General features: G+C 47.3%; 1 protein-coding gene across 1 annotated transcript in view; it reads left to right on the plus strand.

Moving 5' to 3' along the window:
• The window catches only part of LOC115333126 (retinol dehydrogenase 11), a 73,295-nt gene that overhangs the window by 31,452 nt on the left and 20,873 nt on the right, over positions 1–20,970 (plus strand). Inside the window, exons 3-4 of the mRNA XM_040217355.1 lie at positions 5,861–5,953; positions 8,995–9,177. Coding sequence (XP_040073289.1) covers positions 5,861–5,953; positions 8,995–9,177 — 276 coding nt within the window. The remainder of the gene's footprint in view (positions 1–5,860; positions 5,954–8,994; positions 9,178–20,970) is intronic.

Genomic DNA, 20,970 nt, shown 5'->3' on the forward strand with positions numbered 1-20,970 from the left:
GTATCAATAGAAAGACATGAGAGGCTATAGGAGGCTCACATGGCTAAAGTTGTTGCGCCTGCGCAAAACCTAAGTCGCCTTCTGGCCTCCATTAGTTGGAGTGCGCTATTACCGGGAGTGCGACTTTTTATTTATTTGTTACAATAGCCTCAAGGCCCATCGGATAATACAGAGGGGGTGAACAGATAAGCACAATGTTCAAAACAAACATAAAGATCGGTACAAATATCCTCATGGGTTACTTGCATCAAAATAAATTGTAACAGCTACAAGTTTGGACATTAAAAAACCTGACGATGAAATGGGGGAATGACACGAAAATGCACTCGATCCATGCATAAAAGAGCATCTTTCACACTTTTTTTTTATATAAAAGACATTCGATGAAACGGCCGTCAGCGATTCGATGAAACGGCGTTCGATGAAACGTCCATTTTTTCGATGAAACGGTGTTCGACGAAACGGCGTTCGATGAAATGTCCGGGAACCTATTTGGGCAGTCTCAACCGTTTCCGTCTGTGTGTGCTACGAATACAGCAACTCTTTTCGTAGAAGAAGTGATGAGGAAATGGCGTGCCCTTGATGATACGATTGTGATTATGAAATAAAATTTTTGATCAGCCAATAATTGCGACCTGTCCGGTCGCCTGGAACCCCGACAACAACTATCGTTCTCTGGAAAGTTCATTCTAATATTTACACGTTTTGTGCAGTTCATCGAGCGAATAAGAATGTTCCAACGATGAGCTAAACCTACACGAGTTCCCCAATCCAACTCGGCGCTTTTGAATTTTAGCGCCGTAGATAGTTCTGCGAACAGAGTATACTTCTGTGCAAATATTCGTCTAACAGTTTTGCAATGTTGGAAAGCATCGGAATGATTCAGAATCACTGCGGAGTTGATACTCGGGAAGATAAGACGGGCACTTGGGAGAAACGGACCGTGGCATTTGAGACAGGGGCACAACCGGGGGACAAACGTGCTACAATCGCATACCCTTCCAAGGTCATCGCTTGGGCGACCGCGCGCGCGCCCAAGAAACCTTTCTTTTCTTCTTTTTAGGGGTGGTGGGGGGGGGGGGGGGGGGAGTGGAGGGGAGTGGTGTAGGCGCTGATTGTCTTCCTCCTTTGTGGCTTTTGACAGACGCACAACGAGACTGGCAGAACAAGCGCATGATTCATTTCTTTCGATGGAGGCGTTCTGTCTGTGTATGCGAACATGATTTTTTTCCCCTTTTAGTAGTTAGTTGTTCTTGCCTTGACTCGGGTCCCAGTGGGTGCGTTGTCGTTGTATGCCCACTATTTTTTTTTTTAGTTTATGGTAGTTTTTGCGCTGATGGGGTATCGAGGTAGACAAAAAGTAAAAAAAATGAAATAGCGCCTCGACAAAAAAAAAAAAAAAGTTTTTGCGATCAGGAACGTTTTCAAAGCCATTTTAGGAGCCTGCGGTGTTACCACAGGTGCAGGATTGAGAGCGTAACCCACGCACTTGAAGAGAAGGGGAAGCTCTCGTCTTATTGGAACTCTCTTTTATGGGTTTCCGCGTCGCGATTGTCCTTCAAAATCAACTGTCATTTATTTCTCGCTCGTGGCTTTCAAGTACTGGAAGCCACGACTCGAGCCACAATAGTTTTGCGAAATCAAGGTTTCGCTGAAATGGATAACTCTCACGTACAGTTCGACGCGCAATACCTTTGCCGTATTGACTCGCGAGAGATGCCCCCAACACGGCTGAGTATGGCGGTGCTCCAGACCTAACATCTAAATTTTGTTGCCTTACCTGTTACTATTTCGCGCCCATTTTGAGCCATATCAAAATGAAAGCGCATGATGAAATAAAAGTCACACTCGTTTTCCGCTCGATGGAAATTTCACGCCAGCTCGCTGTCTTTGCTGGTACCTTGAGCGTTTCCCAGCAATGCGGAGAGTTAAAAAAACAAAAAAGAAAAAAAAAAACACGTACGATGGCATCCTTTGCGGGATGAGGACGATTCGTCACATGCGCATTCGTCAGAGGACGAATGGTCACAGGATGATTCGTCACATAGGAACATTTGTCACAGGATGACTCGTCATGCGGGCAACTGGTCTCATTGATCGAGCAGGGGACGATAGTAAATTGTAAATTTCAACATCTGCCCACATACCCTGATGAGGAGTTTCACAATTTTCCACTGTCACGTAAACCAATGGTTATATAAACTAATATTACAATACTCATCCGCTTTTCCTTTCATTATATTACGGGTCTTCAGCAGGTTGATCTCAGTTGCAGGCTTGAACGAGCAATAATCCGACTGGCAGCCAAATTAGTTTTTAGTTTTGCCTTGCATACACCTATTCGACAAAACCAACAAGTATCGGAATTCCTTCTGCCGAATGTGTACGAGTACCCCTCGTGCAGCATCATGGCTCTCTCTGTTGCGATCACCTCCATCCTTTTGAATGTAGTTCAAAAATAGTCGCTCTTCTATGGCCTCCGCATTCACCGTTCAGGACGGACCCAGATAGCTAGAACGTCTGTTACAAATTCTTTGACCTCGAGAAGCGAAAGACATGCTAAGATAAGAGGTGACCGACTTTCTGAGGCCCAACCAACATTCAATGTTCGGGACCGAATCAGAAGCTAAAACGTTCCTTACAAATTCTTCGCCTTTGTCCGCCCGAACCAAATTGAACAATACATTTTTGGGGGGACGAACTATTGTGAGACCGGTTGGCCGCGTGACGAGTCATCCTATGACGAATGTTCCTGTGTGACGAATCGTCCTGTGACCAATCGTCCTGTGACGAATGTGCATGTGACGAATGGACCGTATCCCATCCTTTGCACACTCATTACTTCTATAACACTGAGCCACCTCGTATCCTTTTGTTTTTCTTTCATGGTACTAATTTCTTTCTGCGCATTACGGCTGTTACGACGCTAAGTCTGTCTGCCCTTCGAATTTAAACTTAGGCTCAGATCAGGGACGAACCAGTTTAAATCAGGAAAATATAATTAACACTGTAGCAAAGTAAATCTATCATATCGATCGGAAATACGATTTGGCACATTCCATCTGAACACATATTGTGCACAGCGAATGCAATAGCGAGTCAGCGTGCAAAACGCCGCCACACTGAGCTACCATAACATCTCAGCGATTTTTGCATAGCACCGAGCACGGAAAAGAGAAAACAGTTATTCATTCACATAAACGAAGCAAATTTATTTAAAGCCCGGACACTCCGTACGTCCAATCTAGCTAAGGTTATCAATAGACTCGACCATGTCATTTGTCGAAACAGATAAAAGACGTTGGCAAAAATGATTAGACTGAATAAGTGAATCTAACGCACGTATTTTACCAACCGACGGTCGCGCGCCTTCAATACCCTTTCCAATTGTCATTGCGCACCTTGGACACACTTTGGGAAGCAATGCATATTTACATCGCCGCCCGAGGTCTCCATTAAACGTGTAGTGCTGACCCAAATAAAATGCTAACCTGACTCTCAATCGCTCACCGCAAAGGACGATTTCGAACAGGCGGTACTGTAGGTCACTTGAGATAAAAAAAAGAAAAGAAAAACAAGCTATAGAAACGAGCGTCGTAGAAAGGGGACCGGCATTTTTATTCCTACCTCCGAACAGAAACGAGCGCCACCCACTGCATCACACAGCGCAGAGGCCGGACTCGGTCACCGCGCGTACATACCAAGCGCGCGCGAGGGATGCAGAAACTTCCTCCGCCGGGAGAACACGGCAGATTTCGTTATCTATTTCACGCAGCGGATAACGCGGGCCTTTTCACACCTCGATACTGGCGCCATCTAGAAGTTGCGCGTTCAACCGGATGGATGGATGGATGGATGGATCTGGCTAAACCCTGTGAATCGGGCGGTGGCTTGCGCCACCTAGCCAACATTATAAATCTAATATGTTTTGAATTCCAAGATTAAATCTCACCCCTGCCTCGATTTTAGCCACCAGTCTGATAACCTCCGCTTGGTTATTTCTACCCGTGTAAAGTCTATTTTTCCTTCACTGTCTTTAAAACCCAATGCTTTGATTAAATCCGCCCGGTCACTGTTAACTGTTGGGTGAAGCCCTTTACAGAAAAGTATTAAGTGTTCAGCCGTTTCCTCCTGCTCCCCACACACACTACATAAAGTGTCCATCTCCTGGTACTTAACCCGGTACGTCTTAGTCCGCAATACTCCTGTCCTGGCCTCAAACAACAAAGAGCTTCCCCTAGAATTATCGTAGATATTTTCTTTGCAAATTTCCTGTTTGAACATTCTGTACGTCTCCAGTGCTGGTTTTGTCTGCATACCCGTTTCCCACAGACCCTTCTCTGTTTCTTTTATCCTTTTCTTAACCCGTAATTCCTGGTTGGCGCCCCCACTGCCGCCCAAATATTTGCTTGATAATTTTCTAGTTCGCTTTCTCCATTTGGTATCTACATTCCTCATGTACAAATAACTGAAAACTTTCCTAGCCCACTGCTCTTCCTCCATTTCCCTCAAACGCTCCTCAAATTCTATCTTGCTGCTAGCTTCCCTGCCCTCGAATGACGTCCATCCCATGTCGCCTTGTACCCCCTGATTCGGCGTATTTCCATGAGCTCCCAAAGCAAGCCTACCTACGCCCCGCTGTTTAATTTCTAACTTTGCTTGAATATCTGGTCTCATGCACAGGACCGCATTGCCGAAGGTCAGGCCGGGAACCATGACCCCTTTCCAAATCCCCCTCACCACTTCATACCTACTGTAATTCCACAGAGCCCTATGTTTCATGACGGCTGCATTCCTGCTACCTTTCATCGCTACATGTTTTTCATGCTCCGTTAGATACTCAACACCATTATTTATCCATACACCAAGATACCTGTACTTATCCACTGCCTCCAACATGACCTCTTGTATCCTATGCTTGCCACCATCTTTATCATTAAAAATCATCACTGCCGATTTTTCTTGACTAAATTTAAGACCTAGTTTATCTCCCTCTGTACCACAGATATCCATTAATTTCTGCAAATCTTCTTTGTTGTCGGCCATTAGCACTATATCACCACGTTTCGAGCCGCGCGCCATCTGGTGGCTGAAACGGACGAATAAATAGAGGTACCGCGCCCTCTTAAGGAGATGGAGGACAGTCCAAATCGTTTTGTCAAACACCTTACAAAGGCAATACACGTCATTCGGTAAAAATCGAAGGGTCTTGGCGGGAACGAGCTTCGTGCAGTTGCAGTTGGAACGGCTGGATGCGCAGCTCACTCTGAGTTTCGCCAATTGAGAGGTAGCTACCGCCATCTATCGTCGCGGACACTCGAACGCTAGTCGAGACGGTCGTCTCTGCCACCTCGGCGATCCCGCTATCTCGGTGCGCGGGAGCGCCGGACGCAGCCCTCTCCCCCAGTGCTGCACGACTGAATGACAGTAGGAAACAGTGCGCTGTGCGTACGTTCTTTCAAACGCGCACGACCCACACTGCCACGAGAGGGTTTGGCGCTGTAGGCGCTGTCTAGTACAAGTTTACGGAGCGGAATGAACTCTCCCTGGTATAGTTTTGGTTGCACGTTAGAGGTGAGTATTTTTGGGAAAATAAGGGGAGGGGCAGCCCAAAGAAACGCATTTCAAAATCGAGGATATCGTGGATATCTATGACTCGAGCACCGCCATCGGATGACTTTTTCGCAAAATGGCCCGCCTTCTCGGTATGCGACTAGCTCTTGCCCGATAAAAGCAGCAGCCGCGGTGGCATTCACAGACATCCACACTCGCGCAACGTGGAGGAAAAGGGCGAACGGCAAGCGACCTTGCGCGAACCTTGGCCGCTTTCTGTAAGAGTTGTGTCCCCTCTCTTCCGCAGCGCCCGTTCAGCGCGTTGAGACCGAGGACGGCTTCGAGAGCACCTTCCAGGCCAACCACCTCGGCCCCTTCCTCCTCACCCACCTCCTCCTCGGTGAGTGAGTGGTCGAGATCACGTGCCCGAGACGGAAGCCCCGACACGTGCCTCCGTCGCACGCGCGGAGAGGGCACGACGAGCGGGAGCGGTCAGGTAGGTCAGGGTCGTCGCTGCCCTGACCGCATTACAGGCCGGGCAGTGAAAGTTTATTCGACAGGTAGCGCCATCTTGCGCGCAACTGTCGTCGCTCTAGACGGTTCCGCGAGCTCCAGCGTCTGTGTGCACTGCCGAACGGTGACGTAGCGCTCGTGTCCAATCGATCCGATGGATGGATGGATGAATGTAAACGGCTCTACCCTTCGTAACGGGCGGTAGCCTGCGCCACCTAGCCTCAGTCTAAAGAGACAAACATATGATTCCTCCCGCCCTTCTAAGCCAATTTTCTCGCCCTATCACCACGCAGCGTGGGATATCACCAGGATAACTTTTCGGGGATCATACAAAAAAGAAAAAAACAACACTAAAAAGCATTTTTCCCTGCTTCTTTTCCCCAGCGAAGTTGTGTGGCGTGGCCTACGCGATGTTGTTGCCCTTTTGACCCACAAGCCGCTCTGACTAGCAGCAAATAGTATAACTAACCAAATGACGGAGCCAGGTATCGCCTTCCTGTTCCTTTCGCCACTTCTCATTGGCGGTCCCGAAATGAGTCCAACGCGTTGGGTGTGAGATGGGAAATGTTTTTTGCTCTGCGTTTGCGAAATGTAGATTTTAAAATCATCTATGGCGAGCAGAAAGGTTCTTGAATCTTTGGACCTCGTGTGTTATTCGGGATGTTTCTCGAAAGGCGGGCCAAATCGCCCCTGCGAAAAGTATGTAAAGAAAAAAGATTAATGTCACATTGTTCGGTGCTAAAAGACCAATTTGAATAAAAACTGATAACGCTCGGTATAATTAGTTTATTAATTATGGCCTCAGGGCAGTCCAGTTTGGTGGGACGGGTCGCGCCATCTGTCTCTAAATATTTGCAACACCTGAAAGGCCCCTTTCCAGGCCACCTTGCTCGTGGGTCCGTTCGTGCATACTTTGAGGGTATTCATTCGAGAGTATTGGGTTTTTTACTCCTCACATTGCCATCAGCTGTTGCAAAACAACAAACGTCAAAGCTATAGGCCCAGTTGCGTACCGGTTTGTCGCAACCCGGAAGGCTTAGCAAATGTGAAACTCCGCAGGCTCCCGCCGTGGCCATAGGGAAATAAAATGCCGTCAGAGATGAATAAATGTCGTGAAATGTGTAAAACTAGCATTCAGTTCACATTACATGTCCCGACAAAATGGAAATGGATTTTTTCATTTGCTTTTTGACTCTACGTATGGATACACTCGGCTTCCAGGAGCAAAAACATCAAGTCGGAACTTCACTGATCGGTCTACTACGTAGATGAGGAAAACTTCACTGAGCACCGGGGCCAGGCAGGAGCATGTACAAACACCTTCATTTTGCCTTAATATTTTGCCGTTTTATTTATCGAGTTTGGACTGAAGTATAATGCATGGACATTTGTGAACTTCTTAACGACGATCCTTGAGGTTTTGGGGAATTTACAAGGACCATGTTCATGCATTGCGTCCGAGACGAAATTCAAAAGAATTTGAGGTCAAGACTGTAGTATAGTTCTTCTATATCTAACGAAAACATGGAGTGTGGCTGGGTGGTAGAGTATAGGGAGGTGAGGTGGGAGATAAGTTGTGCGGAGTTAGAAATCCAGAAAGGCTGAATGATAGTCACTGTGGAGAGATGATTCTGTAGAAATAAAGGCCTGTCCAAACAGCAGTCGAATCTGGCAAAAATAGTAAAAAGTTGAAGCGTCCGGCGGTCCGGCAGTCCGATGGCTGTTCGAACACCACTGAGCCTATTAACGATTTTCCTCCTCGCTTCCTCCACTTTTCGGGGACCTCGGTGCTCTTCTGACTTGACGTCACACGCCAGCTGCCAATGCTGTACATCTGTTCTGCCAGGTCCTCGTAGCCTTGGACGTGTTCCAAACTTGACTCGATCTTACTCTAGGGTAAGGGTGTTGAATCTTTGCGTTCGAAAACTTGCCCGCGTCCAGCGTCGCTCTATCCGTATTATCACGAGACACAACCCGCCGGAGTAGCTCGGATCTATTTAAATAAGATTTCGAACACAAGCCCTTCTCTTTCCCGTTTTTGGGACCTAAAGAGCAGCGGAGGCCTTGCGCAATTGACCGAAGCCAACAGAGCTAGTGAGTGGCTGTCCGAACCCACGTGATGAGCATGCTCAAGGTCGCCGTGGAAGGCAGGGGTAAAATTTGACTAAACAAAATTTTTCCCCGGCAAAAAAAAAAAAAAAGAAAAGAAAATAATAAATAAATAAAAACGGATGGAAGCGGACCGCCGTACGACCTTTGTAGGAATCGTATCCTAACGAATTTTAATTAATTAGCCGACTGATCGTTACGATTAGCCTCCTATATTGTGTCCCCCTGGCCGTATAACTCACCTCCACAAGCGGCATAAGTGTAACTTTCACAGATTTTTTTTTAACAAATCTGTTAGCTTAAAAAAAAAGCCTGTATATTAGCTGTTTGAGTGAAACCAGCGGTATTGACACGACGTCCAAAGTTGAGGAAAAAATAATTCCGTTTTAACACATTTAACTTTCTGCTAGAGTTTCGTTCTTTGGAGAAGAGCTACCACATAATTATAAAAAAATGAAGCCACCCTTCAATCTTTTCCTGCTAAATTTGGCTGGTAATGCTTCATACGGAGCTCTGGTTTGGGGGACAAGTTGATCTTGATCAAAAAGTAACCTCACGGACGTGGGGTATATGGTCAGGTGAGACAGCGACATGGCGTAAGTGTGACATGTTAACGTCATATGATCACGTCACAGGAGTGACGCTGTCACGTGACACGTTGACTTCATGTGACCTGATCACGTGATATCAGGAGGCACACATCTGACCTGACGTAACGTGACGTCCGTCAAGACGTGTGTTTGTCTCTACGGATTCACGTCCGCATGAGTTGCCTAAGCAAAATTTATTCCCTGAGATCATTTTTTCGTCGTTCCGCAGACCTCCTGAAACGCAGCGCACCCAGCCGAGTCGTCATGCTGACCTCGGTGGGCCAATGGTTCGGTAGCGTCGACTGGGACAACTTGGACTTTCGGCATTACAAGCAAGAACGCATCTACTGTAACACCAAACTCTACAACACGCTCTATACCGTGGAACTCGCACGGCGACTAGCCAACACCGGTAAGTACCACCTAGTAAAATAGGAGCTGAAACACCCAATTCAGCCTTATTATGCGTCTGCTATCGCCACAAGCTTTACTATGTCTCAATTTGTCAGAAAGTCAGAAGTATGAGATATCAACTTCATATTGCGTACCTAGGTCGGTCCACAGCTCTAAATGAACCGGCAGGAATATGAAAAACTATGGAGAACTGTTTCCGCACATATTATCCGCGATAGTTTATTGGTATTAAGGAACGACATGAACATAGTAGAAGTAAACTGGCAAACAACAGCGCTGTACTTTTAAGACTGAAACAACTAGCCTATCTGTCTACTTTATATAAGTACATTGAACTCACAAATATATTCATTGGTTATACAATTTCCACAGGGCACGATAGAAAAATGAGGTAACCATCTCTTTGACCAGTAAGACTCAACAACACATCGCAGAAAGCTGAGGCTTAGAGCGAATATGACGCCAGTGGTGGTTATACGGCTTTAAGGTTTAATAACATGGCATTTCTTGTATTAAGGTATAAAATAAAACAAAAAAAAATATTTTTATATTGTCACGAATGATAAGTGATGAGGCGATAATAACTGAAGAAACTAAACGTTTAATGGGGGCGAACTTGTGCCCAAAAATAAAAAGAAAACAGAAGATAACAGCAGAGCGTCGCGGGCGTCGAAGTCGGCGAAAGAGCAGAGTCGAACGCTGGGGCGAAACTGACTGTGGCTCGCCACGCAGAGCCCTTTATGTATACATGCGTGGTTCTGGAATAATCGGCGTAGAAAGTTCGACGCGTAGCACGTTCGGACCTCGAAGAAGCTAAAAGGATTCTTGAATTTACCAGAATACTAGTCTGCATGAATAAACAAAAAGGTGCGCCGCTCCCAGGAATCGAACCCTGGCTTTTCGCGTGGAAGACAGGTACAATAAACGTTAGGTCACGCGCGCGCTGCCCAGTTGGCCAGCTCCGCGCGCGGCAATATGAACTACACACAATACACACTGCAGCACAAAGGACAAGGACAAGTGAAACATGTAGACAGGACAAGTGCTGATCTCACAACTGACGTTTAATGAAAAGGCTGTCAATGAGAAGAAAGATGTGAAGGGTACTTTTAATTTCAGTGTTATAAAATAAATGTTGAAAACACGATCAGAGTTAGTCTCTGATCGTGTTTTCCATTTTAAAACTGATAAATAATATTAATTACTTAATCTAATTCGATTACTGATTAACCGAAGTTACAGGAGGCAATCAAAATTTGCATGCAAAAAAAAAAGATGATGGTAGCTCAGGGACGTTTACACGTAAAACAAAAAAAGGAGGATAAGAGACACCAATTTCAAAATCTAGCTGTTTCGCCAACAGGGCTATCGATGTCAAACTTATGCAAGCTTTCCCCTTGGACGTAATCACTTGCGTCTAGTAAACTTCTTTAGTCCTTTGGTCATGAAGCTGCTCGAGTACTTTCATGTCAGAAAAAAATTAAGGTGCAACCACAGTCCCTCACATGCACGGCTAGATGGCCCGCCGGTGATGATTTAAGAAATAGCCGGTGATGATTTAAGGAATAGAGCATGCTCCCGGAGTATCACGTTGACACACCTCCCTGACTGTCCCAGATACACTTTTTCACAGTATGATGGGATTTCGTAAATGATGTTGCTACGAGACAATAAACTTCCATGGTAGTCTTGATGCTTGTTGATCTTTGGACACAGCCGTATAAGTTTGTCAGGTGCCGTAAAGAGGATTGGGTCCTCACACCACGCAGCTACTCGTTTCAGGTAGTAGGACACACGGCGAACGTTGGGCAATACAACAGGCATACCTCGGCATTCTCACTCATGAGTGCGATCACTCACGATCACTCACGCTCACCGTCAGATTTGAGATGATCGTGAGTGAGGCCGCGAGTCTCGGAAAATTGTGAGCGTGAGTGTGAGTGGGATCGTGAGTTATGTGAATTCATGAGTGTGAGTGTGAGTGTGATCGTAAGTTATGTGAACTCATGAGTGTGACTGTGAGTGTGAGTCCTGAGAGCTCATGAGCGTGAGTCTGATTGTGAGTGTGATCGTGAGTACTGAGAACTCATGAGTGTGAGTGTGAGTGCGAGTCCTGCGAACACATGAGCGCGAGTTTGATCGTGAGTTTGATCGTGAGTGTGATCGTGAGTTCTGAAAACCATTGAATGTGAGTTTGAGTCCAGAGAACTGATGAGTTTGAGTGTGAGTTCTGAAAACTGATGAGCGTGAGTTCTAAGGACTCATGAGTGTGAGTGTGAGCTTGAGTCCTAAGTGAAGTACTCATGAGCGGGAGTTTTGCGATCTCTTGAGTGTGATTGTGAGTTTCAAGGCTCATGAGCATGAGCCTGGATCAAGACGTGAGTCTTACCGCTCATTCACACTGGAAGCGGATCCGCGTTCGCGGAGCGGTTGCGAACGCGGTTGTAGTATAAAGATCCAGTAAAATTGCACGCGCACTTGATGCCATCGAGTGCGCGTGCAGTTGTACTGGATCTTTATACAACCGCGTTCGCAACCGCTTTGCGAACGGATATCCGCTTTCAGTGTGAATGAGCGGTTAGGGCAAATATGAGTCCGGTGGTTGCATTAGTCTGCCTGATGACGTGAGAGCTGCCGGGCCATCTTAGTGTGCGAGGAGACTCCCGCTTCGCAACTACTGTGTGGGGCTCAGGGTTGGTTTGGGTGTCGCTCGCCTGCTCCTCCGCCATGTAAGCGCGCTGGGTCCTGTGGAGGGTGGAGGAAAGGAGGGGGTGCTTGCTCTTGCAGGCTCCTCCTTGCCAGCGTCCTCTGCAATGTCTCAACCAGCTGTGGAGGGCAGAGGGAGTATGGGGGAGGGGGGGGGGGGTCGCTTTCGTCTCTCCTCGGCGTTCGCTCTCCGCTTCCCGGCAGACGGCAAGACGCCAACGGACTGACGGCGCCTCGTGGCGGTGCGCTAGCGTCGGAGTTGGGGAAGCGTTCCAAACGGTTAGCCTTCCTCTCTCTGTGGCATAGAAAGGCTCGTGTGGATTTCGGCTCCCGTTGCCAAGTTGGTGCCGGTGCGCATTGAATTTTATGATTGCGTCAACTATACCGTTCGCACGGCTGCGACAAAATTAAGTGACTCGCATGATCCTCATCATCACCCAATCGAACAAACAATTTTACCGTTCGCACGGCTGCGACAAAATTAAGTGACTCGCATGATCCTCATCATCATCCAATCGAACAAACAATTTTATCTTTCCGCACACCTCACCGTACTTTTCGCATATGAGTTAACACTCAAAAAGTGCAACGAAGGCGGTGTCATGATAGATCAAAGCTTCGAGTGAGATGTTTTACATTGTGCGATATCGTGCTTTTATGTGTCGTTCGGGGCAAGATAGCACAGCGCATGATATCCAGCCAGCAATGACCAGGCGGAGCCACGAGAGTGCTCCATTCAGCTCCACAAGCGGAGGTAAATGGGGCGGCCAGTCTGCCCGTCAGGCCGTGGCGAGCGGCGGCGACCCTAATTTCAGCAGTTCCTGTGTGCACGTGCGCGCCATGTCCCTGTTTATTTTATGTTTGGAGCATATTCTAGAGTTGTCATTTGAACACCAGTTTGAGTGGTCTTCATCACTTGTGGGGTCGCTCTATAATAATCGCCGCCCGATCGGTCTGAGAAGGCAGCGAGAAGGCAGCGAATGGGTTTACTGCACTTCCCGGTTGCCCGTCTTCGAGAGCCGGCAGTCGGACCCGCCGACCATAGTTGTTGCCCGTCGTTCATAGCTCGCAGTCAGAGTCCGTGTCCAGGCCTGCGGATCGTCCTTCCCACGCCAGCGCTGCTTTGGCTAGCTGTTCCGGGCTATCACAGTCAGAGTCTCGCTGCAGAACCACTCCTGGACCGTCATGGCCTGTAGGACGAAGGGCTCGCCATTTCCGCCAGTCCTGATCCGAACCTCGCTGGTCGAATGCTCCGGGGATCGACATGGCCCGGACCAGCCAGAACGGCCCTATCGTTCCTGCTCGGCCCCAGCCTCGTGCAGCACGCTCTTTCTCTTTCCTCGCCGGCTGGCCCCCGCTCGCGCCTCGCTCGGCCGTCCTCTTCTTCTCCCGACGCCCCCATGACAAGAATAAAATGTGGATAATTAGAACCGAACTCTGCATGCTAGAGAACAGTACACAAGCCTGGTGTAAAAAGGCGACAGGCAGCAAAGTGCACGTGAGAAGGATATTTACGTTTCGCATGAGCTTTTTCAAAAGAAAACCTTTTGCGTCCTATTTTTTGCACGCCGTCACATTTTTTACCAGACTCAGGATTAAATTTTGTAGCCGAAACAAAGAAAACATTTTTTCTACGAAAATTTACTATTTAAAAACTTGCAGGTTTGGAAGGTTTTGGTTGCGACTGCGCGTGCCGAACGGCTCGCGCGGTCGCAACCAGATGCACGCTTAGAACTACGAGTACCGGAACGGGGCAACGGCCATCTCGCCTGAAGACCTGATCCTCGATGACACAGCGAACAATCGGCCCGATTTTTCCCACCGTATTTCTCTATGTGGCTGTCTCAGAGACTCGTAAAACAACTTGTTTAATATGTTATTTTGCCGAGTAGTCTGCAAAACGAGTTTGCCAGACCACTTTCCAAACCTGCACATGTATTTTCGTTCAATTCAACAATTAATGTAAAATTCACTTACTTGATGCGTCGCACTGCAGTAATCCACTACTGTCGCCGCGTCGCTTCCCAAAATCTTGAAGGGAAGCGGCAAAGTTTGACGCTTGAGTCACCTCCGCGACTGTGGCAGTCTTTCACGCAGCAATAACGACGTTTATATTTTGGGGAAACTCCACGAGTAGGCGAAATGTCACAGGAACCCGGTGAGGTCATGGAGACGTGAAGTTGAGACTTACTTTTACGAAAACCGGTTCCAAAAAGGCTCACGCCGATCCGAAATGCCACGTTCACACGCGGTTCCTAAACGCGCCCGCCCGCAGTCCCCGCAGCCCCCTGCGACCCGGGTCGCCCACCTGTCTCACTTCAATGAATTTACTGGCTCCACGGGATGCATAGAATTCGCCGTGTGCCGTGCTTAGACTGAGAAGTAGAGGACGGCGGCGCGCGGCGCCGCAACGTCGCGGCGCCTGCCCCACGGCCACGGCCGGGTTGCCGGCGCTCCGGCTGGGCGCGACTGCGAGGCGCCAATTGCCCGGGCTTCTCGGGCTTCGTGCATGACGCTGTGCTCCCCTTGCCCGTCGTTTACTCATACTGCGTTTTTTCGTTATTATGGTTGAATGCATGGGTACTCAGAGGGTGGTAAGAACTTCTTGTAAAACAAAAATAATATATTTGAGAATCAACTTTTTACAATTAAATTGATTAAATTCTAAAACACTTCTTACCGCTCGAAGGCCTATGACACATATCGCGATGATTCAAGCCCGTAACGAAATTTTACAATGGTGTAGTACAGGGCAAGATTGATCAGCGGGTCGTTGAAGACTTGAAGTACGCTACTGCGTTGAATGAATACTTGTCAACCGAGCGACATAAAACCTGTCTTGAACCGATGGCTACAGAAACGACGCAGGTTTGACAATTATGTAACATAAATTATAATATTTCTTGTGAATGTGCAACCAAATGACTAGAAAAACCGTTTGTAATAATTTCTGCCAGTTATGAAAAAAAGAATGCCACTCAACTTCAACTTCCCGAATGTGCTGCTAATTTCCGGGAACTAAATGCGCGAAATAATGTTAAATATTGGGCGCGTTAAGTTAGTGAGCTCCAGACTCCGGACATCTGCGCTCGAGCGCGCGGGTTCGGAGCGTAGCTTAACGGCGCACTTCAGTACCGAGGCGCCATCTGACGCCTATTTTTTTAACGTTTCCGGTTCCGGGTTTCTGGCGCGCGTAAACATGGCTACCGTCTCGTCGAAACTACAGTATTGAGGAGTTTCAGCGACGGTGTCACCGCCCTGGCGCCGGTCGCCGAAAGAGAACGAAGGGGATAGGTTCGCTGGGCGGTGGCTTTGTGTATATGCGTTGGCCGCGAACGTAGGCTTATAAACTTCGGCAGCAAGAATATTACGCGGCTCTAGTGTTTCGGTACGAGCAACAGAGGTGACACGATCTGCTACGACCAGCTACGACCACCCGCCGCAGCGATGCAGGCGTCGAAGGAGCGCAACCTGTGTACTATACGCAGTCAGCAGCCGTCGCCCGACGCAGATCGTTCGGCATTCAGGGCTTTCCGCCCCGGGTTCTTCGCTTGTACTTGGAACCGAGTATTATTCCCTGTGCTTGTGTATGTGCTCAGTGGCTGGATATGGACCTCATAGAGCAGTTCTTCAGACTCAACAGCGACTCAAAGTTGACGGCGGAAGGGCTTGCGGCAACGCTTTCGGTTGGTGCACGGCTGCGACGACTACACGGATAAATTTTAAGATTGGTGCTAGCAAGGTGGGCCATAGTCGCTCTATGTTGACACGATTTTAAGTGTAAGTACTCCGTGCAAAGGCGAATCTATCGCGTTTCTAATCCACCTTTGTTTTTGTTGTTTTTAGCACGCACGACCGACTGCTAAGCAAATGCTTCTGTACCGATCACGGAGTGAATGTCTTCGGCCTTACATTGCGGAACGCCCAATAAAAAGTCATATTCGTTCAGCAAGAAAACTTCCCTTTCGAGTGACCTTCTGATTGATAATTTCTCCCGTACTTAAGTGCTTTAATCAACACGATCGATTAAGTTTGCTTCCCTAGTTAGGACATTTTTGTGCTACATGCGGCACTAATGCTTGGCACGATGTTTGCCACTGGTGGTATTGTGAATTGGTTTACTTCCAAAGCTAACAGTGTGACAGGTGGGACCATTCAATTTGCTAAAAATGTGATGATATGGGAATTTCGTTGCATAAATAGCGTTTTACGTTTAAGATTGATAAGAAACATGCTCATGTGATGATGCATGTCTACAGCATAAGCTTTGCAGATCCAGAATAGATGTGCTATAGGCTACGGCCTCAAGGTTTTTAATGGACTGTCATGCCACGCTTAGGTGTGCATGACTGGTAGGTGTGCTATCAGTGGTTATCAGAAGCGAGCTCAAGTGGTCACGAGGGTGAGGTTGATAGCGGATGGAACAGGCTGATAAAGAGCGGGAAAAAGCTGGTTTAGGTTGGATCCGGGCGTGGTGAGGGAAGGTTGTATCTCGACACGACGGTTGGTGATTACACGGCAATAAATGTTGTGGTGAAAAACTGCCCATTGACTCGGTGAGTTTTGATTCTGACCATTGGTGTGCTGTTGGCAAATTAGATAATGGCACACTTTTTCCTTGACCATCTGGCTTCAAGGGGCATTGCATCTAGATGTGCTCAAATATCTTTATTTCAAGGTTCAGTGGACCCCTCTGCATCATTACAGGAAGGCAGTCTCAAGCCACAACAAACAGCAGTGAATATACAATGCATAATAACAGGCACCAGTGTCCAGGCGTATAGTCCGCAGTAATCAGTTTGAGCCTAAAAATGTTTCTGTTTTGTTTAGATAGTTTGCATTTGTTGTATAATCCGCACGGCCCGATTTCCGCGCCCAGTGCATAGTCCGCCAAGCTGGTGCGTTGTGTCTTCGTGATTTTTTTCCTGGGTTGCATTTTCTTCAGAAGTTCTTCGGTGAACGCTATTGAGCCTGAAGAACTGCTTTTGAGGCCCATATCTAGCCACGGAGCACACACAAGCACAGAAAATAACACTCGGTGCCAAGTACAAACGAAGCACCTGGGCGGAAAGCTGTGAATGCCAAACGAGCTGCGTCGGGTGACGGCGACTGACTGCGTTGCGCCCCTTCGACGCCTGCATCGCTGCGGTGGGTGGTCGTAGCTAGTCGTAGCGAGATGATCTTCACTTCAAGCAAGAAATCTTGCCATACCATAGTCAAGATATGTGTGCAAGTGTTCGACGACGTGGGCTCTCTCACGTTGGTGCTGTTGTCATCAAGAAAGGTGCATATCAACAATGTTGCGTGTTTGAGGCTGAAACTATGACGCATACTTATCTAAACCTAAATTTATCGGTCTGCGGCTACAAACATTTTCGTTGACGTTGCTTAGATGATGTAATCATTCAGGCCTCGCATTAAATGGTGTTGCGACTCTTCGGTTGTGTATGAAAACCTATTTTTGCCCTAATAAAAGACATTTCCAAAAGGACATGTGTCTTCTGCTGATACATATCTTCCAATTTACAATGCAGAGGCAAACAGAAAATCAACTGCATACATCTACCACTTAGCACCTTTGGCATTCATTCTTGAGCACACTCAAATATCAGCTTAGTTTGGTCTTGTTTTAGAAGCTTTGCCCTGTTCTGTAAAAATAAAACAGTTAAAAAAGCTTTACCTTCGTTCTCCTTCTTGCATTTAATACAGACTTGTTTGTCAGCAGATATCACCGTGGCACATACAACTCGAATGACCGATGAGACTATTGCTATTACAATAAAGCTTTCCACAAGAGCCAAAACGAAAAGCACATAGAAATGAGATTGGCACTTCCGGGGATTGTTTACATCACGCGTAAAAACAGGACAACCGGCGACCAGCTGATCGCAAGATAACACCAAGGATACCGATGTTTCGATACGCAGGATAAAGACCTCAATCGTCCCTTGTATGCTGCAGTTGTCATACTTTCTATCCAACCGCTTTTTTGCTCAATTAACTAGAACAACCGAAGAGTTCGCGACACCTTTTAATGCGAGGCCTGAATGGTTACATCATCTAAGCAACGTCAACGAAAATGTTTGTAGCCGCAGACCGATAAGTTTAGTCTTAGATAAAGTACGCGTCATAGTTTCAACGGGCGAACATTGTTGATATGTACCTTTCTTTGGACCCGCGCACATTCGGTTCAACTTGATGACAGCTGCACCAGAAGTGAGAGCTCACGTGGAACACTTGCACACATATCTTGACTCTGGCAAGATTTCTTGCCTTCAACTGGCTTGAAGACTTCATCTGTAGCATCACGGTAGGTCTTGGTTGAAACGATGATCGTCTCGCACACGGCAACAAACAGAGAACTACACGCTTTGTTTTATTTATACGCTACCGGTCTACGGGCGTCGCAAATCTATCCCCCTCTTGTCCGCCATGTTGGATCGATCGAAACGCCCCCTATATTCGCTGAAACTCCTCAATATCGAAACGTCGAAAAAGTGTTTCTTCGACGACGAGTTCGATGAAATAAGTGCGCAGAGACGGCGGCAACAGCAAGAGCTTGTACTTGTGCTGCACGCTGTTGGTGCGGCGATTAAAGGTACGCTGAACGCCCCCTGAATTCCCAAGCCTTAAAGAATGACGGCTGAATGGCCGAATTCATTGGCTCGCCTGATCTTGAAGTTGCGGTAAGGTACATGAAGAACTTCGACAAGCATTTGAAGGATGTATGCGTACCTTTCTACACCAGCACCATGTTTTTTTATTTTTTATTTCTTTATTTTGGTATTTTCCACGATGACGGAACGATTGCACGAGCTGCCAAGCGATCGCCGTCGACGTATCCACGCATCCAAGCAGGCGCGACTTGCGCGTCCGAGGGAAAAAAGGCTTCGGCGCAAGCACGAACGACTCCGAGAGCTCCGAGCACTGCATGGTAGCGCAGAACGAGCAGCTCCTACCCACGACCGGGCCTACCTCGGTGCCGTTACTGGCTAGGCCGGAGCCTTTCGGCCGCGGGGTTCAGTTGGTGCGGTCGCGGTCGGCGAGGGCGATGGCACCCTCGGAGCGTTCGGAAGCAAACTCGCTCGCCAGGGATTGCGCACACCGACGCCTCTGGTCCAGAGTGTTCCGGCGGCCCGGCCCCGAGCCCAAAACGCTTGGGGTTTTGATGTTTCTTCCGTCTCGAGCGGGACCACCGCGTGAAAACCACTTCAAGTAACCGCGAGACTGGCCGCGAGAGCGGAAACGTCGTCATCACACCGGAAACCAACCTGTTCGAGCTCTCGCGCACCATCTCCGAAGACGGAGCTCGCGGAGCGCGCTCCGCCAGCGTGCACCGGAAGTGAGACGATGTCGTTTAGTTTAGCTCGAGTGCACTCTGACCGCTGGAGCGCGCTCGAGCGCGTTAACTTAACGCGCCCATTGTGTTTAAGAACACCGACCAGTTCAATTTTGAGTGTGCCCGCGTAAGCTGTTGTGGTCGCAAAGCTGTGACACTTCATGTCGTGCAAGCACGCGCACTTAAAAGGACCATGAAGACACCTTCGATATTTTATTTTACGATGGGAATAGGCTTCAGGCAATGTTGACAAAGTCATAACTAGGAATGCCGCGAACCACCCTAGGTTCGAATTCGAAAGGTTTCGATATTTTTGAACCGAATTGAGGTTCGAAATCGAAATATTTCGACATTTTCAACAGTACCGAGGTTCGAAATCGAAAAGTTCGCAACTTTCAAACATCGTGGAGTTTCGCAATCAAAAAGTTCGAAGCTTTTACGGTTTCTTAAAATTCGGATTCGATTGTTTTGAATATTTCTTTAATTGTTAATTGAGAAATTCGAAGATTTCCAACTTTCCTAACTTGAAATTCGAGAGATTCGAAAATTTAAAACTTCTTAGGTTCTAAAGTTAGAAAACTGCGAACATTTCGAATTTCTTTGAATCTGAATTTCGAAAATTTGAAGATTCCGAATTTCTTTGGATCTGAATTTCAAAAAAATTCGAACGTTTCAAATTTTTATAGACATAAAGTTCGATAAAATTGAAGATTTCGAATTTATTTCTGTACAAAGTTCTAAAGTTCGAAGGTTTCAATTTTTTTTAAGGCTAAACTCGAAAATAACTTAGAAGGTTTCGAATTTCTTTAAAGTCCAAGTGCGCAAAGTTCGAAGTCCGGTTTTCATGTTCCTCCACAGTTTCAGTTTCAAATATTGTTTTCACGCCTCAGTAGTTTTCATGAAATCAGGTTTAGAAAAGTTCGGGTGTGATATTTAGACTGTGCGAAGTTGGTCAGGCAATTAAATGAGACGTCGAGTGTCCCGGATGTACTGGAATATTTGCCAGTGCAGAGCGACGTGTGACCATAGAACAGTGATTGTGACCGCCAGCCCGGGGGGGGGGGGGGGGGGGGGGGTAATTAACGTGCATCACGCAGTAGTGATCACATGAACGAAATGCTTAACGATACAGTCGATACTCATTCAGTATGAAACGGCCAGGGGAAGGCAAACGATTGAGGCTCAGAAAAGCTTGAAGCGATCTGGCAAACTGCCTCCCTATCCCCTTGCACGCTGATAGTAATCCGATCGAACGCCGCCCGAGTGACGCTGGCATATAGTAATATTAGTTTGTACATGATGCAAAACCATGATGGAATGAACTTTGAAAGAAAAATTGTACGAAGAAAGAAAAACGAGAGGAGAACGTCTCAAACTCAGCTAGCTCAGGACAACGTCGAGTTTGAGACGTTGTCCTGTCCCCTTATTTCTGTCTTCTTACACTTTTTCTTTCAAATTTCATATCCAGTCTCAGGATTTTGCATCACGATCAACATACACCAGCTCGCCTGCACCTTGGCAATTTTTCAGTTTGTAATTGCTCTAGATGCTTATTTTCCGGGACGGAAGAAACGCCGAGCAAAACGCACAGAAGCCGACACAACTCGAGGTCGAGGAGCGTTCTACCATACCAGTGACGTCAGAAAAGTAAAAACTGGGGACAAAGAAAAAAAAAAAGAGGGGGGAATTTTGGATTGTTAAAGAAAACAATACGGGGAAAGACGGTGTGGTCGAGCTTATTTGAAT

The sequence above is a fragment of the Ixodes scapularis genome, unplaced genomic scaffold (assembly GCF_016920785.2).
Source record: "Ixodes scapularis isolate PalLabHiFi unplaced genomic scaffold, ASM1692078v2 PGA_scaffold5__190_contigs__length_132052651, whole genome shotgun sequence".
NCBI classification, from domain to species: domain Eukaryota; kingdom Metazoa; phylum Arthropoda; class Arachnida; order Ixodida; family Ixodidae; genus Ixodes; species Ixodes scapularis.